Source organism: Acytostelium subglobosum (assembly GCF_000787575.1).
Source record: "Acytostelium subglobosum LB1 DNA, scaffold: scaffold11, whole genome shotgun sequence".
Taxonomy (NCBI): domain Eukaryota; phylum Evosea; class Eumycetozoa; order Acytosteliales; family Acytosteliaceae; genus Acytostelium; species Acytostelium subglobosum.
Genome location: NW_012236522.1, coordinates 517463 through 541467, shown reverse-complemented (window position 1 = coordinate 541467; position 24005 = coordinate 517463). Strand labels below are relative to the sequence as shown.

The following is a 24005-nucleotide window of genomic DNA, read 5'->3' as shown; positions in this document are numbered from 1 at the left end:
TATGTATGTATGTATGAATAATAATATGTATACACACTTTGTAATTTTGTAATGTTAATCAGATAGTAGTTGTAGGTTGTTGTTTGTCTTTTTCCAATTACGTGTATTAGTTGGTGAGAGTATTGGGGTTCACTCGTCTCGTCTTTTTCAATTGGCAATTTCAACCGACCTAACCCCAACCCTTGCCCTCGCCCTTGCCCTCGCCCTCACCCCAACCCTTGCTTGCGCAAAGAGAGCAGGAATCAATCCAGTCCAATCCAATACAATGATCTAGTTGTACAACTATTAATACATATATTAAAGATTCATCATGATGATGATACCATCATTGATTTATTGAAAGGTACTTGATGCACTAATCGATTGTCTGGACTATGAGCTATTAAGAAGGTAATGATTAGCAATGTAAGATCATAGTTATACATAATCAAACTCTATTCTGAATGTTTAACATACATATACATTAAATTGGGTGTGTTGGTTGTTGTGTTTGTGTTGTACTGTGGCACTATGTTGAGTTAAAGTATTCGATGTACTCTGTGTTTTGAATACCATTCAAGTTGATGAGTTCCTCATTACTCTTATCACATATGTTGTCCACTTTGTTTGGTTGATTGAATGAATCATTGAATTTAATCACGCTTCTGATGAGCTTGAGAGATTGGTGTGGCAGTCATGTAATGATAGAATACAATGAGGATGAAAGCTATGGCTCCCATTGAGTTGGCCAAGAATGACAATTGAGTATCTGTGATCATTTTGTTTATGTAAATGTATATATGTGTATGAATAAGTATGCAATCAAGAGTGATGACTGTTTTCAAGGCTCAATCAATAATCATGATCATCAAGTTCAAGGGTCGCCCAGTTGAAAAAAAAAAAGTGAGTGAGCCCCTCATTGTGGCAGAACATGGACTGTTGACAACTGGTTGACCAGAGCCTGATCACTGATGATCCATATCCATTGGATCACTTCATTATCTATATTATATTTATATATTACATCTACATCACCATTTGGTGACCAATGGATGTTTGAATATGTATCTAAGTACGAATGTTCAATGTAACTAGAGCCAATTGTCCTCCAAAGTTCTTGGCTGGGACAACTATGATGATCACGATATGAATTGGTTGGTTGATTGTTAGCAATGGTGATGATGATCAATGGGTTTGTAATGATCATGTGAAGTCCTTAACTTACCTTGGTTGTTGGCCAGTTTATATTGATCGTTTATAAGTATGGCACCACGATTATCCATCATTTCCACGGTAGTAAAGTGCTTTGAACCCTTGGAGAATGTGATTGTAAAGTCCTTGAACAGGATGTAACTTGGTGGGTTTGGTCGTCCAAACATACAGATATAATGATTCTTGTCCTCCTTTATAATAGACATGCTCCATGATTCACTTGATCCTCCACTACATTCATAACTGAAGCTACACTTCATGTCTCCCTTCATAATGTTAAAGGTATGTATGTTCACAGTTCGTTAGCGGATGCTGCTACTGCTCAATGTAGAGTGCATTTGCTGGTACTACTACTATTACATACATCCACAAGCTCCACAGTCTCTTTTCCTTCAGGTTTGATATTGAACTCCTTGTCGCTGTCAGCATGAACCTGAACGATCAGCAACAAAAGTGCCATAACGATCGTATATGTCATAGTTCCTCTTGTATTATACATGTTGTTTGATCAGTCAGTGAAACAGTTTAATGTATGTATATCTCTGTTGTTGATATAAATATCTGATTGTTTGATTGATGGCCGAAAGTTGAAACAACACTTTAAAGTTGCAAGTTCAAAAGAGATAATTGGTTGATTCAATTTATCGAATAATGTGTAAAGTAAGTATATATATGATTATGATGTTAACAAGGTTACAGTGCTCCCATCTTATTACTGGCCTGTTCTCTTCTTGACCTTCTAACTCTTCTAACAACCAATACGATTATTGTTATGATGATTGCCAATAATACAACACTACATACAACTGCAATGGCAATGATACCAGAGACACCAACGTAGTTATCACCTTTCTTGGAGTCACCTTCACAACCATACTGTAGACGATTGTTACTAGAGTCTGGACTGTCCAACACTGAGAAAGAAGGACTGACACTGCATTGTTGACATTGTGGCAAGTTGATACCAAACAGTGACTGGTTGGTCGATGAACTGATCAGTTCATTCCTGGTGAATGTTGGCAAACCATTCGAAAGACCAAACGTTGGGAAGGTGGCAAACAACTGATCATAATCAGTATCTCTAAAGTATTGCATGTTGTTGTCGATTGAGTCCCAACCAAAGAGGAACACTCGTCCACAATGTGGTCCATTCTTAACTGTTGTGGTCGAGGCATTCTTGAAGAGAACAACTCTCAAAGTGTTCATGTTTGATTGATATGTCCATCCTTGGATTGAAACATTCATCACAACATCAGTGGTGATCATGATTGTTGAGTTGTTTGAGTCTGGGAACAGAAGATCTTGGACCAACACTGTGATACTGAGAGTTGGTTGTGCATCAACCTTGGCCAGAGTGTACAATCTTGACGTGATGTTGTTGACTTTATCGTTGGTTGGTTGGGACATGGTCCAAGCAGTAGTTGGGACAGACTTGACAACACTTTGATCAATATCCAATTCTTGGACGGCAAAGATGTCAATTACATTGGGCAAGAAGTGTGAATCAGCAGATTGGAATGTTGTCTTTGGTGCATCATCAACATGATTGATCAATGCTCCAAGTGCAGTATGGACTTCACAGTACACTCCACCCCAATTTCTATCACATTGACATCTTCCATTCACACATTGTCCATGTGGAGAACAAGCATCTTTATATCCACAGTTACTAGTTTGAGTGGAATTATCTTATTATTGTTTAAGTTAGAATATTATATCAGTTATTTAGTTGATCGAATATACATACATATGGCCAAAGTATAGTTTGAGAAATAGGTGTTGGTGTCAATTGTAACATTGAGTTTGGCATATCCTTTAATCAGATTACCAATTGAACAGGTGATAATATCAGAGCTGATGGATGTCATACTACATTCATTATCATTGATGTTAACATGTTGACTCGTTAGATTGAGTGTTATTGGTGATGGTCCAAAGTAACCATGGAGTGTAACAACACCACCATCAGTATAAATTGGTGTAATTGATGATATAATTGGATAACTGGAACTGGAGGCCGCCAAGGTTGTACAAGCCATTGTCATTCCAAAAAATAGAATGGTTATAAAAGAGGAATAGTACATGTTTGTATTATTATTATAATTAGTATTATTTGTATTTGGATTATGTTTGAGAAATTATTTCTATGAATATATTATTTTGATGAGGATTATTATTATTATTTCTATGATTATTAGTTCTTGTTCTTATTATTATTTGTATGATTAATGAATTAAAATACCATATTTGGTTTGATATTAATAGAGTGTGATGGACCGTGAAGATGCACTACTCCGAGTTTAGTGATCACCTAGCTTCCCAAGAACTCAAAAAATGAGGTCTTTTTGATTTTGGGTAGTGTTTTGGTGGACAAGTACCCTTCGAACCCCACTACAAAAGACTCAATGTCCTTTCAAAGTCCTTGCGGCAACTCGCTTTGTAACCTTTACAATGAACAGGACCTTACCTGTTCGATTGGCTATTGTTTATTATTATTATTATTATTATTATTAATTATTATTAATTATTATTAATATTATTATTGTTGGTAGTATTACTATGCAGATATGATGGTGCCTACTCTCCCCCATCCAGGTACGTCACCTTCAAAGTATGAGTGTAGCCATTGCGACAACACTCGCCATTATCAGCAACTGTGATCCAACAATAATACTAGCACTACTTGCACGTAAGTTGGCTACAAGAGTACACTGAGCAGGGTTTGAAGAGAACTGAGCATCATTTGAGCAGTCAACATCGGTGAGGTCCACACCTTTGATTCCCTCACAAGTCGTCTTGTATAGTTCACAGAGTGAGCTGCACACTGGTTGTCCAGTGCCACCGCTGCAACCGACACAACCACGTGCACACACAAACTGTGTCTGAACATCGAAGCATGCCAACTCCTCCTTGGTACTAGGATTGTCACGCACCTGTCTAAAGTGCATCAGCTTGTCGGCGTAGTGACAGGCGCGACTCGACAGGACAGTGGTCGACTGGTTCACACCACAGTACTTCATCTCTGGTGGGATCACCTCGCACTTGGGGTCCACCCGGCTGGCGTAGCCTAGACGAGAGGCGCGGGCATTGGCGTTGATGGTCAGAGTCTCGAGCGAGCCACAGTCACCATGATCGTAGCCACATTCGAATGTGTTGCATATCGGGTCACAGACACCATTGGCCAACATGTCACGGGTGCAGCCTGCGTCGCACAGGCTCAGGGCCGCCTCATCCATTGGCGAGTTGCAGTCACCACCGTCATTGTTGCACATAAAGTGGTTGCAGGCAGCGTCACACCAGCCATCACCGACGTACTTGATCTTGCACCCCTTGGCACACTCTCTATTCCTTACGGTCTCTTCACGACAGTCGCCACCGTCAAACTCGCAGTCATGGACATAGCACTCAATGTCACATGTACCGTCCCGCACCTTATTATTGGCACATCCAGGGCTGCACTCCTTATAGTTGCGCTTGGGCGGAGGAGTCGGGCAGTCCTCATAATCAAACTGGCACGACTCCACGTAACACTCTGGATCACAGTGTCCATCGCCCATGCTTGTCAGAGGGCATCCAGGTGCACAATACTTGGCGTCTATGTTGTTTGATTGATTGAGTACATGAGTGAGTCATAGGGATAGTTACAGATCAAGATTGGTATTGATACTTACCATCTTCTTGTTTGCCATGGCAGTCACCACCGTCAAATGAACACTCGATCACTTGACATCTGGGGTTGCAGACTCCGTTGCCGACCATACCCCAGTCACATCCAGGGTAGCACTCTCGCGTTGTCATTGCGTTCAGACAGTCACCTCCATCGTATAGACATTCTGTGACATTGCATCTCTTGGTACAGTGGCGATCGTTGATCTGGGATTTCAGACAACCAATGGCGCACTCTTCTGGCATTATACCTTCTGGAATACAATCATTTAGATCATACGCGCAGTCTTTAACATTACATTTAGGGTCACACATGCCATCACCTCTCATCTTCTCCTTGCAGCCTGGCGCACATTCCTGTTCATCATCCCAAGACGGTCTAGTATTCAACAAACAATCACCAAGATCGTATGCACATGCTCCATTATTACATTCTGGATCACACTTGCCATTGCCTAGCCAACCTTGTCTGCATACTTCGCTACAATGATCTAATATGATTGAAAGTGTGTGAGTTGAGTTGATTTATTGAGAGTGATTCATTGATTGATTGATCACATACCAATATTTAGTCCTGATCCTGGACAATCACCTCCATCATAGTTGCAGGATTCTACATTACAACTTCGATCACAGAATCCATCACCAATCCACCTTCTTGGACATTTAGGTGCACACCTTTCTGTTGATGGTGAGCTGTTTACATTATTTAATAATATTAATAAAATTAATAACAATAATATATTTATATTGGAAGAAATAATCTTCATTTATAATGATTAATATATATATATATATATTCCACTACAATTGTTGGTGTCGTCAATTAAGGACAAATGCAAAGACCAAGTCAACACATACATACTCCACACACATTTCTTACAAATTCCTGACTACTCATACAATCAATCAATCCAATCATGTCATATGACACATTTCATATCTAATCACTGAACATTCCATTGTATACTGACCATCATCCTACATCTTTGACCATCAACACTCACCACATTATGATGGTGTTGAGTATGTCTGTGAGTGTGAGTGTGAATGTGTGTGTTTAATTGATTGATTGACTACAAACAATAATGATGATACATTTATACATACAAGGTCTCAAAAGAGAAGATCTTTGGTAACACTCTATGTTGTTTAAGTTATATGCATGATTATCTTGAATGAAACAGTGGTAAACATCTGATAGTTTGTATCTGTATTAAAGTGTATTTTTTTGAAGATCACATTCAAGTTCAAGTTCAAGTTCTCAATGAATAATGACAACATGTGCAACTGTCTAGAATTTACAAATATCTCGAAAGGGAGAGATATTTATCTCAACAGTTCCAAAGTGTACTTGGTCCCATTATCATATTTCGATGATTGAATGGGAGATCATATAGAATGTTAGATTGAGGCATCGAATACAATAAAGCAAGTAAATAATATTAATATATAACTTTTGGATATTTCTATTTTCATGAAAATCATCTTGAACTTCCAGGTTTGACAACCATGCCAAACTACATACTACAATTATTCTACAAACCAACGAATATAAATAAATTATATTAGTTGTAGTCTAATAAATAATAAAAGGTAAATTACAATTTATTCGTTATTGTGGGTTGAGATAATGTGTAGTGTAGTGTTGATTCACAATTTGATGGATTTATGAAGGAAGATATCCACCCTTTAGTATAAATATCCAGGGAACACTCACTGAGATATCAAATATAATATCATTAATATAAATAATAATAATAATAATAATGTATAGTTATATTTATACACTCTTTATAGTATTGTCTCTAATTTTTGTTGGAACATCTGCTCATCAGCCTATCTATACTCCCTATGTTCTTCAATCAGGACCTATAATCCTTCCCAACAATGAATATTATCAAACTCCAGGAGTCAATTATTTTGATAGAGAAATTATCTATAGTAGCTTCCATCCCCATGCCAGTACCTTTGCATCTGGTATCCACCCAATGGATTATGGTCCCTGGTAATCCAAAATAATTCAAAGAATAAAGAATTGTCTCATCAGTCTTGTGTCTAACAAGGATATCGTGTTTTATGCTATTTACCATTATCTGTTAAACAAATTGTGTGGAGAATTATTATATTGTTCTTAACTCTCATCTAAACTATGTATTCATTTTGATTGATTGATTGAGTCTGCATACTGTTGTTGTCATCCACTGGAAAGTTCAATCTTTTTGGATTTCTTCCATCTACAGCTCGTTATTGTTCTTGAGTCATTTACAGAATTTCAATCATTCCACAAGGAGATAGCATCAATCCCACAACTTGCCAATACAGACTGGACATACTACTATAAGATAAGACAGTACTTACTATCTATCATTATATACATATCAATCTATCATTCATTCATACGAATAGTTTCTGTTCCCGAAGATGGAAAATGATTGAGTTAGTTGATGGATGGATGGACCAAAATAGATGATGTGATATGGATGGGTGGTCTTGTGATCAAAGTGGTCTTGTCACATTAAAGTGTGTTTGACGACCGAGTCGTGACTTGGACAAAGATTGAAGATGATTTTCATTTTTTTTGTTTAAATTCTTTTCTTTTCAATTTTTTCAAACATTCTGTTTTAGGTGAGTGAGTGGAGGGGAAAGTGTGTAGGGGTCTGGTTGGGTGAGCAAGGTAAAGAGTGGAGTAGATTGTTGTTGATGAGTGTGAACGTAACTTGCAAGCTTACTTAGTTATCAAGAGAGAGAGCGTGTGTGTGTGCATATACAGAGGTACTTGTTTATATTTATATCAACTATACATATATATATTATAAGTACTTTACTTTACTTTTAGTAAACCTTTCATTCAATCAATCATCATCATCATTATCAACACAAGCCATAAACAGTATACTGTTCAAGCCTGTGCATTTAGACCAACACTCGATCGAAAGACAGGACAAGAAGGAAGTACCGAGTGAGTGAAGCGAGCCGAGAAAGTTAGATAGATATCAACATCAATCAAACAATCAACAACAGCTTGCAATCAATCAATCAATCAATCATCAATATCATCAATCAATCAATCAATATCAACCAAACTTAAAGGCATTTCAAGAACCTTTTGAAAGAAGCGACGTGGAGAATGTCACTAAACTGGGCCGATGAAACAGAGATGGAGGAGAAGGCAAGGGAGACCGAGCTAAAGGAGAACCCACAGCTCGCTGAGGAGCAGCGAAAGATTGAGGAGAGAGAGAGAGCCGCGAATGAGGAGAAGCTCAGAGCGAGAGAGGAGTTGCTCCAGCAGCAGCAGCAGGCACAGGCTCAGGCGCATCAGACCTTCCAGAGACAGCAGCAGGAGTACAGCAGAGGTGGTCGTGGTGGTCGTGGTGGCTACCAGGGTCAGGGCGGCTACAACAGAGATGGTGGCAACAACAACTACCAGCAGGGCGGCTACAACAACAATAGAGACGGTGGCAGTGGACGTGGTGGCTACAACAACAACAACAACAGCAACTACCAGCAGGGCGGCTACAACAAGCCAAGCTACGGTGGCAACAGAGGTGGTTTCAACAACAGCAGAGACGGCATGAACAACAGCGGCGACAGACAGCAGCAGTACAACAACGAAAGACCTCAGTACAACAACGACCGCAACAACAACGCCGGCGGCGAGAATGGCGGCTCGAGATACCAGCAGCCACAGAGACCCAAGTACGACAACACCGAGATGACCGTCGTTGTCACTGGCTACGAATTCCAGAACAGACAGCCCGATGAGGTCAAGAACGACTTGGGCAACTTCATTGAGCAGCACTCACGATTCTCTGCCGAGGAGAAGCCAAAGATCGAGAAGATCGACTTTGGTCGTCAGGGCGCTGTCGCCTACATCGTCATGAAGGACAAAGAGTCCATCGAGCGCGCCTGTCAACTCAACGGCGAGTGTCTGCCCGGCAGCACCGCCGCTCTGGTCTTCCAGACGCACGCCGAGAGCAAGCAGCAACTTAGACAGCAGCAGCAGCCTCAGCAAGGAGGATCGTTGAGGACCTCATTTGGCGGACAGCAATCGTCTTCGGGCACTGGTGCGCCAAAGCCCAGCCCATTTGGTGGCGCCGTGCCAGTCGACACCGACAAGTTTATGCGTGAGCGCTTCGAGAAACCCGACCAGCAATCCCAGCAGCAGCAAGAGGGCGACCAATCACAGTCTGCCCAGCCTGTGCAGCAGGACGACGGCTCCAACTCCCAGCCATCCAACCAACCTCAACAATCACAACCTTACCGATACAACAAGGACAAGCCAGCCAGGAGGATGCAGTCGTCTGGCGACAACACAAACAGTCTGAACAGCAGCGGCGGCAGCAGTAGTCAGGCCAAACCATTTGGTGACAAGCCATACCGCAACAACAACACGACACCATTTAACAAGAACGAGCGTCCACAAAAGAAAGAGAACAAGCCCGACGAAGAAGGATGGATCGAGACACGTGGTGGCAAGATCAAGGAGCCAAAGAGCAAGCCTGCTGCTCAGACCGCCAAAAAGGTTTGTTTGATTGATCATTCATGTACATAGATATAACTGTTATCACTCACTAACTTCCATTCCTCTCCCCTACCTTCCTTTACCCTTTTACAATGATATAGGAGGCTGTTCAGAACAAGTTTGCTGTCTTGAACCTTGAGGACGACGAAGACAACTAGACTATTTACCTTGCCCACCTCACTCAGACTTAAGGAACGACGAACAACCATCACTCTACCAAACACAACAACAACAACACCACCACCCCTATACCTTATAATCAGCCGCCGACATTGACTGGAACAATCAATCAAGGTGACCAACCCTACAAGGTCACGGGTCTATATCTGATCACAATCCATTCATTCAATCCAATGCTATCGTGATCTTTTCAATCAAACCAATCAAAAACACAATAACATTCATTCAATTAATTACCTTTATATATCCATCATAGTAGTCTTCCTTCCTTCCTTCCACCCTTCATTACATTTATGTTACTGGTGTTTACCCAGCCCACCCAGTCAGTCATATGACCATGGTCTCCAGAACAGTGGTGTGATCGATTGATCACAGCACACCACCCCCACCACCAGTTTATTATTGTTAGTGTATGATTGCTATGGATCGTTAGATGTGATCCATGCATATGATTATGAATATGAGGAGGATGTTATTGTTATTTGAATCCAAGTAAGAAATATATTCCCTATCATTGTAGATTATTTGTTATCTTTATAAATAATGGTAAGTGATCCAAAGGATTGATAATGATAGAATGTTCACTAATGAACAATATAAAATTATAAAGGGAAAGAAGAATACAACATCAACCACTTCGACATCAACTACTACTTCACCATCCAGTTCCAGTTCAATGAAACATAATGGAGGATGTCAAGTTCCAACAACACCTAATTCTCCAGGTTTAGTTATTAGACCAGTCAATAACAAAGTTGGAGTGGACGACTTGGTTATGTTATCCGATGTCACGGAGGTAGCCTTAAACAACAACTTACAACAAAGATATAAAGATGAATTGATCTATGTAAGTCCGTTCATTCAATCAATATGGAATAATTCCATTACTAACTCAATCACATGATCAATATACATAGACTTCAATTGGACCTGTATTGGTATCTTGTAATCCATACAAACAACTTGGCATTTATGACAAGAAGTATATTGATCTGTACAAGGGCAAGCATGAGTTTGAGATACCACCTCATGTTTATAGTGTCGCAGATAAGGCATATCGCGCACTAAGGTCAGAACATGAGAATCAATGTATTATAATATCAGGAGAATCGGGTGCTGGAAAGACAGAGGCATCAAAGTATATAATGCAATATATCGCCAGTATCACTGGTAGTAGCAAGGAGGTCGAAAGAATCAAGAACCAGATACTTGAGTCCAATCCCCTACTTGAGGCATTTGGAAATGCCAAGACACTGAGGAACAACAATTCTTCAAGGTTTGGAAAGTACACCGAGATACAGTTCAACTATGCTGGTGACCCTGATGGAGGCAAGATCACCAACTACTTGTTGGAGAAGTCAAGGGTCGTCAAGCAGACAGTAGGTGAACGCAACTTCCATATTTTCTACCAACTGCTCAGTGGTGCATCCATAGAGGAACGTAGTGAACTTGGTCTTTTACCGATGGATCAGTATGAGTATCTAAACAAGAGTCAATGTGTAACTGCCGATGGTATTGATGATGTTGCTGGATGGAAGGCAACAATCAATGCAATGAATGTAGTCGGAATCAATCAAGATGATCAGAAACAAGTGTTAAGATTACTATCTTCAATCATCTTGCTGGGCAATGTACAGTTCACCAAGTCAGAGAAGGGGGAGGACCAAGCAGAATCAAAGGACAAGGAGCTCATTGCAACTATTGCAAGGTTAATGGGCGTCAGTGCCTCGCAACTAGACAAGTCTCTTGTCACACGTGACATAAGCATGGGACAAGGTATGAGGAAGTCACAATACTCTGTTCCTCAGACTGTAGAGCAGGCCATCTATGCACGAGATGCCCTTGCCAAGGCAATCTACAGCCGATTATTCGATTGGCTCGTTCGGTCCATTAACAAGTCAATCGAGGTCACTACCAAAGGCAAAGTGATAGGAGTCCTAGACATCTATGGATTCGAGATATTTGAGGTAACTATCTAGTTTGGATGATCACATGACCAAAACGAAAGAATGATCAACACACCAGGAACCATTCCACTTACTCTTTCATTCAACCAATCAATCAATTATAATAGAATAACAGCTTTGAACAGTTCTGCATCAACTATGTCAATGAGACATTGCAACAGATATTCATTGACTTGACTCTCAAGACTGAACAGGAGGAGTACGTGTCGGAGGGCATCAAGTGGGAGCCAGTGGACTATGTAGACAACAAACCTTGTGTTGATCTCATTGAGAAGAGACCATTGGGCATTCTATCGTTGTTGGATGAGGAGTGTCTGTTCCCCGAAGGCAACGATTCCAGTGTGTTGGAGAAGATGGAGAGACATTGCGCAACACATTCACATTACTCCAAGCCTGGCTTGACATCAAAGAATCAACAGCAATTCAACATATCACATTATGCTGGCAAGGTTGCGTACAACATCGATGGATTCCTCGACAAGAACAGAGACACACTATTCAATGACCTTGTCGCATTGGCCACATCCTCATCGCTCACACTTCTTGTTGAGGTGTTCAACCAACATGCACCTGCCAATGGTGATGCACTTGAATCAGTGGAGGTAGTGTCCAAGAGTGTTATCCCAACAGACAAGAAGAGACCAATCACTGCTGGATTCCAGTTCAAGTCACAAGTGACCGCACTACTCAAGTCGTTGTATAGTTGTAGCCCTCACTATATCCGTTGCATCAAGCCAAACGAGAACAAGGGAGCACTTGTTTGGGATCAGGACAAGGCGGCCCAGCAGGTGAGGTACCTTGGCCTGTTTGAGAACTTGTTGGTACGTCGAGCTGGCTTCTGCTATCGTCAACCCTACACCAAGTTCATGAAGAGGTACTACATGATCACAAAGAAGACGTGGCCAAGATGGGAGGGACAGGATGCCAAGGTGTGCGCAGAGATTGTGCTGCGAGAGATGGAGGTCGATGCAGCCGAGTACCAATTCGGTGTCACCAAGATCTTCATACGCAACCCTCAACCTTTGTTCAAGATGGAGGATAGGCGCACAGCTCGTCTCGAGGAGTTGGCCACAAAGATACAGTCCGTGTGGAAGATGTATCACACTCGCAAGTGGTACCTACGCATGTTGGCCGCAAGGAAGATACAACGAGCGTACCGAGCTTGGCTACTCAGGAGAGAGTACGTCAAGTTGAAGAACTACTCACAGAGTCTGTTCGATGGCAAGAAGTCTCGCAATCGTAACAGTCTTGTTCTGTCATCAACCGCATTCTTTGGCGACTTCCTATCTGTGGCGAAGGACAACTACACCAACAAGGTACTACGTCGGGAGGAGGGAGATCAAGCTGTCGTACGTCTAAGTATCTCGGTGTCCAAAGTTGATAGACGTTACAAGGTTCAGAAGCGTGAGCTAATCATCACCAACAGTCATCTCTATCATGTCGCCACTCACAAGCCCAAGAAGGATGGATCATGGTTCGTACTCAAGCGAAAGATAGCGTTGGGTGCCATCGCCAAGATCAGTATGAGCACACATTGCGACAACTACTTTGTCTTGCATATTACTAATGATGTCGATCTCATTTGTGAGACTGGACAAAAGACGGTATTCATCACGATGCTCTGCTCATTGTTCCAGAAACTACAAGGACAATCATTGGCCATTGACTTTAACAATGAAATCAAGTATCGATCGGGCAAAGGAGAATCAGAGGTGAAGTTTATTCAAGTGGATCAACTACCCAAAGATAAACACACTGTTGCCAAGTCCTCCAATGGTCATCTAAAGGTGTCTGTCATTGCCGCATAGTTTACCATCACCTATCCCATTCAAGTCAACTTCCAACAAATAAATAACATTATTATTATTATTATTACCTTTTAAGGGCAAACAGATTTGAGAATAGTGTGAAGGGTTAGAGAGTACTTGCTGGATTCACTCATTCATTCATTCATTCACTCATTCATTGACATGAGATAACATTATTCATAAAGTAGTTGTTTATCAACTTCCAAAGTATTACTAAATAAATAATGGATAATAAGACAATTAATTGTGTTTGGGAAATATATATTATTAAGGTAATCGATATCACTGATTAGTGTCGACAACTACCTTGGTAATGCAGGATTTGTAAGTAACACAAGAGTTGTGAACATTGAACATCCAATTGGATATTGCTGAACAATCACTCAATCTCAATCCAATCAATCTAAATTAAGTTGAATCAACATATTATTATAAATTGATATATACTTGCATAACACCTACTTACATCTGCAATGCTGATGACGATGATGAATACACCAATGGATTGTTTGTCTCACGACAACATCATGATGCATCTCAATTAGTATTTGGATTATTGGTAGTGATTGAATGAATGAAGGCACCTGTTAGTTTGAATGGATGTCCTTCAGCTTGTGTGTGAGTGTGTGTGGGTGGGACAAAAAGGACAAAGGTTCCAAGATTGACACAACCCCGTTCAATTATTTGATACATCGGTATGGCCTCAGGTCCAAATAGAGGAATAAGTCAAGGATGGAACTATTCCATCAATGTGTTCATAAAGGAGCCAAGTTGATTGTTTTTAAAATATATTTTCATTAATTTATTAATTCTTTGATAAATATAAACAAACAAATATTATTCCCTATATTAATTATTATTATTATTATAAATAATTATATTTAACTAAAAACTATGGTTAACTATCGCATTTTTATCACATTGGTCTTGATGACCTTTATTATTCAAAGTACCTGGTCACAGGATTCTTCAAGTTCTGTTTCAAGCTCTGCCTCGAGCTCTGATTCAAACTCTGGATCTAGCTCAGATCATGGAGGTCCACATGGTGTGTGTCTGGTCTGCAAGAAGAAGGATGAGATATGTGAGCCAGTATCATCAATCTGTGAGCTTGGAACCGTTTGTATCGAAGTCTCCAATGCCACATTCAAATGTGCCTCCCTTCCAACCAAGGGCGAGAACTGCAACATGACCAAGCTATGCAAGGATTACTATGCTTGTGACCTGATAACCTCAATCTGTATTGAGAAGGGTTATCTTGGTAAGTCATCTATTCATTGAATCACTCATTGGAGCAACTCTCTAACATCTTATATACATTTTAGGATATGATGAGGCATGCACCAACACTACCCAATGTGCTCATGGATTGTCTTGTGAGGAATCAAAGTGTATCAATCCGAAGTATCCATCGTGCCAGACCAAGACCATGTGTAAGTGGGATGAGACTTGCAACTCCAACCTCAACTGTAGTGCTCCAGTTGCCAATGGTGGAAACTGTACTGCCGATGATGACTGTGCTGTCCAAAGTTCTTGTATGAATGGTACCTGTGTCGTCTACTTCTCCGTGGGTCTCAATGGAGCATGTGACTCCTCTGCCGAGTGTGATATTACCAAGGGTCTTACTGTATGTAATCCAACAATCCATCAATCCATCCATACAAGATCCAATACTAATACATTGTTCATTCACTCTAGTGCATGAACCATACCTGCCAACCAAAGACTGTTCTTGAGTCCACTCCATGTAACTCAACTTTGGACTGTATCTCCACGGGATCAAACAGTATCTGCAAGTGCTCTGGTGGTAACTCTGGTCCATCCAACGGTACCTGTCACTCCTACATCGATCTTACTCAGGTCACCAAGGACATCTTTGACACCTATTTCAAGTGTTTGAGGGACAACAAGTGTCCTGATGTTGACTACGTGATCCCAGCCAGCTGTGCCTACAAGTGTGGAGACATTCTCACCAAGACCTACGCCAATCCATGTGACGGAAGCTCCTCCACGACCACCAGTGCCTCGACCACTACCAGCGCCACTACCACTGCGTCCACTACTGCCACCACTGCCACCACCACTGCCTCTACTACGGCCACTACTGGCAACCCTGGTACCACCACTGGTACCACTGGTAACCCAGGCTCGACCACTGGCAACCCAGGCACCACTACCAACAATCCATCGTCCACGACCACTTCGGGTCCATCGTCAACATCTGATGCATCCAGCCTCCAAGGATTCATCGTCCTGTCCACCGCACTGACCTTCATCATCATGTTGTAACTCGATTGATTGATTGATAGTCGTCATCCTCGTCCACCGATACATAATCGGCAACTCCTGTTTATAATAATAATACAACAACATAACATACACTTTACTCTACTTCTTCATTCCTTCTTCTCTCAACTTACTCGCCAGTAGTTCATCTTGGAACTTGACTTCACTCAACTCATCTTTTGATGTAAAGAGTATCTGTTGTTCAATACCTTCAAACGATGTTATCATCAATTGTTTACTTGCAGCATACAACATCTTGGTCATCACTCTTGCCATGTCAGGGCACCTGGTCGGTCAATACATCAATCATGTTAGTATCACTCCAAACAGTCAGAGCTCTACTTGCAACATAACATACCATAACATGAATACCATTCGATGTAACTGTTTGGACTCACAATGATAGTCTGCCAATACGAATGAACCATCGTTCTCTGGCAACTCGTCTAGGAATACATTGTAAGGTGTGTCTTTTGGTAGTGTCTTTGACACAACAATACTATCTCTTGTATCATTCAACTTGAAGAAGATATATGAATGACTACCAGCATGTCTCATCTGGTTATATGTATCAATACATTCGCTTGATAATTGTATATCTGGTCGAGACATTGTCAAGTGAGTGAACAAATGATTGATTGTTTGAAGATCTCATTCATTTGACTTTGTAACATCAACTGTGCAAAGTGCAGTTATAAATATACAAGTACATAATAAGTATATATATACGTATAGCATGAGCTTGGAGCATGGCTACACTACATTGATAACCAACTCAAACTTTGACATTGAGTTGGTCAACTTGGAGAAGGCGCTACATAATGCTTCATTCGTCTCAATAGATACAGAGTTCTCTGGTGTTGGCTATCACAAAGGATTGAAACTAAGGTATGTGACATAGCATAAGATAACAATAACATGTGTGAACTAACAAACATGTACATGCCTATACTCCAGTAACATTCAAGATAGATACTCATTCATATCAAAGTTGGTCAAGTCAAGGTCATTACTCCAACTTGGAATTGCAGTGTTCACAGAGACAAAGGAACAAAGTAGTGCAACAATCAGTACTTCAGCTTCAAATGATGATACATTGAATGGAAACAAGAAGAGACCATTGGACACTGGTACTACTACTTCATCCTCATCAGACGCATCAACATCATCATCATCGTCTTCGCATAACTATCACTATGACGTCAGAATATTCTCATTCTTATTGCTCAATCAATCAGAGTTCCAGGTGTATCCTGCCTCAATGACATTCCTCGTTCAGCATGGATTCGACTTTAACAAGCTGTTCACCGATGGTATACCATTCACTCCATTCACATCATTCTCCTCATCGCACTCTACCTCAACAGTGTCCAACAAAAAGGCCAACAACAATGGACATGGCAACAATAATAACAAGAATACTGCTGTTGCACCAAAGGAATCCAAGCAACATAGGCTCATCGAAGTACTTTCAAAGCATCGCCAACCAGTTGTCATACACAATGGACTCTTTGACATACTATTCCTTTATCAGAGTTTCATTGGCGATCTCCCCGATACACTCAATGAATTTATAGTCAAGTTCACCAATGTCTTCCCAAAAGTGTAAGATTGACTGGATACATTCATTTGCTCATCAATTACTTACTCTCATCACTCGTAACCTAGGTATGACACCAAGTATATCTCTGAGTATAAGGTCAACGAGAATAGATCATTCCTTCAATATCTATTCCTAAAGTAGTGAGTATCATGTTAACAATCAATCATCAAATCAAATCCAGTACTAATACTGCCATAATCATACACTACCAGCGAGCGCAACAACTATCAACGAGTACAATCCAAACAATCATACCTATCATGTGACAAGGTTATTGGAAGTTTGGATGGTGTGAGGTCTGAGCCACTTGTCAATATCCTGCGGTCAAATGCCAAGAGCTACGATGGTTCCAAGATATGTCCAGACTTTGCTGTATGTTTGATCGATCAAAGATCCAATCAATCTATCCACACTAATAATGCCATTGCCTTTTTTTAGAATCATGGATATTGTAAGAATGGAATTGGATGTACTCTCTCCCATGATGTACAGATTGTACTTGATGAGGATGAGTTTAGGAGGGCTAGTGCCAGTCAGGCCAAAGCAGCCAAGAAGATGAGGAAGGACAATAACAATGATAACACGATTACCAACAAACCTGTTACAAGTACCACAACAACATCAACAACTCCAACACTGGCACCAATGTCATTATCCACAGAGATGGATAACTTACCATTCAAACTCAATCAAGATTCCACCTCCATGATCACATCCTCATTGACATCGACATCGACTACAACTACGACAACCACAACATCAATCTTATCCCCAAACAATAATGAGCCACTGCTGCTGAGCAGTAACCTAATGGATGTCACTTTAAGTGCTGACACAGCCAGTGACTCCAATGCACACTCTGCTGGATACGACTCTGCAATGACTGGGTTCATCTTTGCCTACTACAAACATCTTGTGTTCCGATCAGAGAAGCTACCCGAGCTGGAGAACAAGATATATCTTACAGGCAAGGAAGTACCATTGCTATTAAAGAAGTCAAGCTATGCCTAGAAAGTATGGAGTGTACTCCAATACTTTACTTTATTATTATTATTTAGTACTATAGATTATGATTATGATGTTATTATTGTTGAATGTTGTTGCAGTTTGTTGTTTTAAGTCGTCGTACATTTTGATTGATTGATTGGTTATTCTTGTGGCTTCAGGCCCAAGTTACCATCGAGTCCCAGACCCTCCTCAATACTCTTGACGAGATTGTTAATGTACTTCTTTGTGACTCTGATTCTGTTCTTCATCTCCTCTGGATTGACCAGCGCAACGTTGATATAGACTCCTTCGGACAATAACTCGGTGATACCCTCAGCGTTGGCTTGTTGGTATTCAAAGAACAGTTTGCCAGGGACGTTGTCTTGAAGATAGAATCCAAACACGTAGGTATACTTGAGTATCCTTCGGCACTCTATCAACAGCTCGAGGGCTTCGTAGAGGAAGTCTGGATTGTGGTTGGTCAACTCGCGGAACTGGTTCATCTTCTTCTCGATCTCATCTTGTCTCATCTTCATGGCGTGCTTCATCAACATGTCATGGTTGAAGTATCGGTTGAAGTAGTGAAGGAATCTGTCACTCTCTTGCTTCACCTTGGCCGCACTGTCGTCCTCCTTCTTGCCATCGGACGTCTCGTACTTGTTGCAACTGTAGAAGCCTCCTGTGTGCTGTCCGTGGTTCTTCCAGTCACCGCGACACATCCAACACCACTCGCCACCACATCCACCTTGCTCCTTTCGACACACCATATGATTACAGCCTTGGATTCTCTCGGTAGGCATGCCACAGTGATAGCAGGACTTGCATGTTGACATGATCAGCTTGACACTCTCCTGATCGTTACTATTCTTGGACTTCCATTCAGTCAACTGATGACAAGAAACTGGATTATGCTTCTCACATCCACAGGAGAAACAGAACCTTGTACCACAGTTACACTCGACCACATCATTTGGACGGCCAACTCCTTGGTACTTAATTGCATTGCCACAGTTTGGATTTGGACAAAAGACCATGTGCTTGTCATTGTTAACAAAGTCCTTAATGATAAAGTACCAATATCTAGAGTGATTATGAGTTAGGTTGTGTTCAAAGTGAAGTAGTTTGATTGAATACAACATACCTATGGTAGTCTCTGTCGGATGCCAACATCTTCCAGTTCTCGAATGTTAATTTACAAGTACAACGTGGTGAGACACATGAGGAGTTGATGATCTCACTGCCATTGGCAATAAGCTCCTCATGCAAGTATGTCTTCCAGCAACCTAGGCAGTATGGACCATGTCCACAGTTAAGTGAGAAGGTCTCTGATTGTGGATATAACTCGAAACAGATCAAACATGGTTGTCCAACAAAGTCATTCACCACCTTTTTCGTTGGGATACCGGCTTTGGAACAATATCTATCTGGATCATCAAAGTAGTTACACATCACCTTATCGTCGTCCCATCTATAAATTGTTATTTGGTTGAATGATTGATTGTTGGATTAGAATATGTCAGAGGAAAACGAATAATATGTTTTTAACATACTTAAAGTATTGTAGGAGTAATATTGCAACACCAGGAGATAGGTCTATTTGGCTTGAAAGTCGTTCTGCAAGTTGGACAATCTTCTTTTCAATCTCTGGCTTCTCCATACATATGAATAATGGTCCTTCCTCGTCCTATAATTAATAAATATTAAAAGTATGTTAGGATAATCAATTACAAGTGCCACTTTTGATTGAATTGAACTTACCTCATCCTCTTCAAGGAACCAATCATTTGGATCATAGTCGGCAATATCTATGTTTGATGCCACATCACTGGCACAACTGTTGGTGTCTTCATTGCTGGTTTCAATGTTGTGGCGCAGGGCAATATGGGTGAGGAACTTGGATAGACGCTCATCGTCGTTGACTGTCAGGTCCTTGGAGCGTCTTCGCTCCATTGAAATGGAGCTCCTTCTCAAAATGGATGAGAAACTGCCTCGACGTCCTTTGTTTGGACTGGATGAGCCCGTTGGGGATTTAAGATAATGTGGATCGGGCAATCCCATTGGGCGGATAAGTGTTGAGGTGTCCACACTGTGATTTATAATGTTTGGTGCCTCTGATGCCACCTGTGCATTATGTTCGCTTTGTAGTGGCGTGTGATCATTATATGTGTATTCATCCATTATTATTTAATAAATGGGTTGGTAGGTTGCTGCTGCCAAAAGTATGTATAAGTGTACAAGGTATTTAAAGTATTTTATGTCTCCTTCGTTCTAGTCTTAGTAAGATTTAAGTTGGTAGTAGTAAGGTGTTTGTTATAAAATGACGATAAGCAATAAGGATTGGAATGTGTAAATTGACACTGCCGTCGTCGTCGTAATCCAGTATCAGTGGATATTTCGTTCTATCAATTATCACAATAAAGTAAAGTGATGTGTCAATATGAGTGTGTATATATGATTGTATGTGTATGGTTGTTATGTATCTGTGTATGAATGATTGTGTAGTGATATTTGACAAGTTGTAGAAAGTGATTCACACAATGAATGAGTCTGCTGGCATTTATCTCAATGAATAAGTTAGAGAGAGAGTAGAAGAGAGATGGATGTGGTGAATGTTGAATTGACAATGAAGACAGAGACACCTCCACTCCCCCTTCACATGATAGGTGGTGTACCATCCACACCACAACAACAATAAATATCAATTGTGTGTGGATTTAGGGGTTGTCTGGTATCCACACCACACCCACCACCAATGAGAATTATTACCTTAAATGGTAATTGTGTTGTTGGATGGTGGTGTGGGTCTAGACTAGTCCAAACTAAGAATCATCAATCAATTATTTCCTCTGTGTCTGTCTCATTGTCTCTCATTGTGTCTCTTTCTATGCTTGTGATAGGATTAATCTTGTATACCTTCATAATTCAAAACAAAACTTAGTACATACATCTCGTCATCTTCATTGCATTTGCAATCAATGAATCATTGAATGAAAGGATCATCTTCCCAAAAGAGGTCATTTAGATCTGTACAGTAATAACACTCTAGGTATCCATTAACACAATGAGAATGAATGAATATTGGTTGTTGTTGTACAAGTATTGTTATTATTAATAAATGTTAATGTTGATTGATTGATTGAGATAGAGAGAGAGGTCTCGTTCAAGATCAAAAAAAAAAACAAAGATATTTGATTGAATGAATGGTGTGCAATAATAATTAATTAATAACGAACTATTGAGGGGTCGTTTATTGCTGTATGACTCCTTGATCGTCAGGGATATATATAACTTTTTTTTTCAACTAGTTGTAGAGAGATAGATAGATAGAGTATTATATATTTATATACACTTTAAGGGAAGGAATGGTAAATAATATAGACTTACCATCATTCTCATTGGTAGAGGCAGCCAAGTATGGACAACTTAGAGAGTGTGTAGCCTATGTAGAGAAGGTGCGACTACAGAACCCATCAGCTGACTTGTCATCAGTGATAAACAATGGTGATGAGTCGGGCAACTCACCATTGCACTGGGCTTGCTATAAGGGCCACTACGACATTGTCAAGTACTTGCTGTCGATCGGGTCCAATCCCAACCTGCCCAATCACGACGAGGGCCAGACCCCCTTGCATTGGGCCTGCATTGGCGGCAACCCATACATTGTCAAGTACATGTACAACAGCGGAGGCGATCTCACCATGCAGGATGCACGCGGATACAACTCGTTGATACACGCTACTCAATACAACGAGCTCAAGATCGTTCGCTACCTGCTGGAGCGGGGCGTCCCCGTCAACTCACAGGATCTGATCGGACAGACTGCTCTGCATTGGGCCGCCTATCAGGGTCACATTCAGCTGGTCCTATTCCTTGTCAACAAGGGTGCCGAGTATGACACGATCGACACATACGGTCGTACGCCCCTTCACTGGGCTTGCTACCGAGGCAACACCGAACCAATCAAGGCACTATGCGACTTTGGTTGCAGTCTTCATCTCAAAGATAAGAATGGCGATACACCAATCGACCTGTGTAGACAACAGAACCACTTATTCCTGGCTCAATCACTATCGATATACGACTATCATCCATTCCGTAAAGCAAGACCTGTATGTAGTAGTAGTACAATGACATGAATGACATGACACAAGCATACTGACTCGCACACATACACACATTCAACAGCTTACATATAACATATGTTGGATCATTATATCTGCTGGACTGTACAACTTGTTTGGCTTTGTTCTTTACTACTTCTCGGTCATACCTGCAATCTTCCTCTTCTCCATCCTCATTGGCATATGTAAACTACTCATTGGTCCTCTGAACCTACCCTACACACCCAATCCTATCCTACCGACCTGGATGTTGTGTTCGTTCACTACCTGGGTCTTCTACTACATCAAATACATCCTACCCTGTAAGTACCCAATCTCCATTCGATTGATCATCCATTTCTAACCAATCACCACCAATCCAATAGCCCAACCAGACATGGCCTTTACACATACATTCACAATGGTCATTCTAACTCTTTACTATTACTATGTGTTCAAGCTTGCCTTCTCGGATCCAGGAACAATCTCATCATTCACTGCATCACAAGATTCAAAGGATTTCCAAGAGGCGATCGAGCATGAGCTAAAGGTACCAGATGTTTGCTCATCATGTCTCATCAACAAGCCAATTAGAGCCAGACATTGCCGAACCTGTAGGCGATGTGTGGCAAGATTCGACCATCACTGCGGCTGGATCAACAATTGTGTTGGCGCTGGCAACAATGGATCATTCATCATTCTTCTCTGTCTCTTCATGACCTCATACTCTATGAGTTTCTTCTTCAACATATTATGTATGTATTGTCTGTCGGTCATAATACCTCTCTTCCATCATACTAACGATAACAACAACTATGTAGACCTTAACAACACACCAGAGTCACCGCCAATATCAGCATTCTTCAGTTGGTTTATGTTCCACTTTACAAACAACAAGTTGCTGCTGATATACTTTATCTACGAATCATTGATTGCTGCATGGATTGGAAGACTGCTCTATATTCAAGTCACTGGTGTTATGTACAATATCACAATGTTTGAACAAATGCGTCCACTACCTGCACCAACCTCATCAGCGTCATCTTCATCACATCAGAAATGTGGCAACAATACCAAGTGTTCGAGTTCAAACAACAATGCAAGTGGAGGTGCCAGCAGTAGCAGCAGTAACAGCAGTAGCAAAGGCGATTCATACGGCGCTAACAAGAAGAATGATTTGCCAGCGGCACCAATGAGCTCAAAGGACTCTGAGAGCACGCCAATCTCACTCAAGGATGCCATTCTCATGCCTTCAAGGAACTGCGCCAACAATCCACACGACAGAGGATCCATCAAGAGGAACGTCCAAGAGTTCATCTACGAGACCAACAAATGGTACAGGAACTACAGCCACCAGACCATCGATTTCTAGTTGTTAATGTCTCTATTTCGAATAACACGACAAGCGATGATGTTAACAGTCTGTCCCTTCTTCCCTCGCAATATTGTGATAAGTCTGCATTTGATTTATTGTGGCCAACGCAGAAGCGGCAGCATTCAAAAGACAGTCTTCGATCAGTCCTTATTGAAGTGGTTATTGGTTGTGTGTAAAGATGTTGTGTTGTGCATGTTCGCCGCCTTGTTCCTGTCTGTGGAGCTGGGCTCATCACTCGATTGGAGGTAGGAGAGTGTGTGGAATGTTGGATGGATGGAGGTGGAAGGAAGGAAGGAAAGAAGGAAAGAAGGAAGTTTGAG

The 24005-nt window shown here is 41.0% G+C and overlaps 10 protein-coding genes across 10 annotated transcripts; 5 read left to right on the top strand and 5 right to left on the bottom strand.

The window, feature by feature from the left end:
- Positions 1-511: 511 nt before the first annotated feature.
- Positions 512-673, bottom strand: SAMD00019534_060880 (hypothetical protein; the record flags this gene model as incomplete). The annotated part of the gene is made up of 1 exon (XM_012898686.1): positions 512-673. A coding segment is annotated over one exon (162 nt), but the record flags the coding sequence as incomplete, so codon positions are not given.
- Positions 674-1047: 374 nt separating this feature from the next.
- SAMD00019534_060870 (hypothetical protein) lies at positions 1048-1651 on the bottom strand (the record flags this gene model as incomplete). Its single annotated transcript, XM_012898685.1, has 3 exons — positions 1048-1109; positions 1205-1457; positions 1556-1651. 3 exons carry the CDS (start codon positions 1649-1651, stop codon positions 1048-1050), a joined length of 411 nt encoding a protein of 136 aa, XP_012754139.1.
- Positions 1652-1884: 233 nt separating this feature from the next.
- On the bottom strand, positions 1885-2598 carry SAMD00019534_060860 (hypothetical protein; the record flags this gene model as incomplete). The annotated part of the gene is made up of 1 exon (XM_012898684.1): positions 1885-2598. One exon carries the CDS (start codon positions 2596-2598, stop codon positions 1885-1887), a length of 714 nt encoding a protein of 237 aa, XP_012754138.1.
- Positions 2599-3797: 1199 nt separating this feature from the next.
- On the bottom strand, positions 3798-5103 carry SAMD00019534_060850 (hypothetical protein; the record flags this gene model as incomplete). The annotated part of the gene is made up of 2 exons (XM_012898683.1): positions 3798-4786; positions 4863-5103. The coding sequence occupies 2 exons, from the start codon at positions 5101-5103 to the stop codon at positions 3798-3800; spliced, it is 1230 nt and encodes a 409-aa protein (XP_012754137.1).
- Positions 5104-7987: 2884 nt separating this feature from the next.
- Positions 7988-9540, top strand: SAMD00019534_060840 (hypothetical protein; the record flags this gene model as incomplete). The annotated part of the gene is made up of 2 exons (XM_012898682.1): positions 7988-9382; positions 9484-9540. The coding sequence occupies 2 exons, from the start codon at positions 7988-7990 to the stop codon at positions 9538-9540; spliced, it is 1452 nt and encodes a 483-aa protein (XP_012754136.1).
- A 758-nt stretch (positions 9541-10298) lies between these two features.
- On the top strand, positions 10299-13331 carry SAMD00019534_060830 (hypothetical protein; the record flags this gene model as incomplete). The annotated part of the gene is made up of 3 exons (XM_012898681.1): positions 10299-10409; positions 10480-11529; positions 11637-13331. Coding segments are annotated over 3 exons (2856 nt in total), but the record flags the coding sequence as incomplete, so codon positions are not given.
- A 936-nt stretch (positions 13332-14267) lies between these two features.
- Positions 14268-15623, top strand: SAMD00019534_060820 (hypothetical protein; the record flags this gene model as incomplete). The annotated part of the gene is made up of 3 exons (XM_012898680.1): positions 14268-14595; positions 14660-14961; positions 15033-15623. 3 exons carry the CDS (start codon positions 14268-14270, stop codon positions 15621-15623), a joined length of 1221 nt encoding a protein of 406 aa, XP_012754134.1.
- A 733-nt stretch (positions 15624-16356) lies between these two features.
- SAMD00019534_060810 (hypothetical protein) lies at positions 16357-18234 on the top strand (the record flags this gene model as incomplete). Its single annotated transcript, XM_012898679.1, has 5 exons — positions 16357-16508; positions 16578-17225; positions 17289-17363; positions 17436-17595; positions 17662-18234. 5 exons carry the CDS (start codon positions 16357-16359, stop codon positions 18232-18234), a joined length of 1608 nt encoding a protein of 535 aa, XP_012754133.1.
- Positions 18235-19968: 1734 nt separating this feature from the next.
- SAMD00019534_060800 (hypothetical protein) lies at positions 19969-20232 on the bottom strand (the record flags this gene model as incomplete). The annotated part of the gene is made up of 1 exon (XM_012898678.1): positions 19969-20232. A coding segment is annotated over one exon (264 nt), but the record flags the coding sequence as incomplete, so codon positions are not given.
- A 1340-nt stretch (positions 20233-21572) lies between these two features.
- On the top strand, positions 21573-23682 carry SAMD00019534_060790 (hypothetical protein; the record flags this gene model as incomplete). Its single annotated transcript, XM_012898677.1, has 4 exons — positions 21573-22319; positions 22396-22633; positions 22697-23065; positions 23132-23682. The coding sequence occupies 4 exons, from the start codon at positions 21573-21575 to the stop codon at positions 23680-23682; spliced, it is 1905 nt and encodes a 634-aa protein (XP_012754131.1).
- Between the last annotated feature and the right edge of the window lie 323 nt (positions 23683-24005).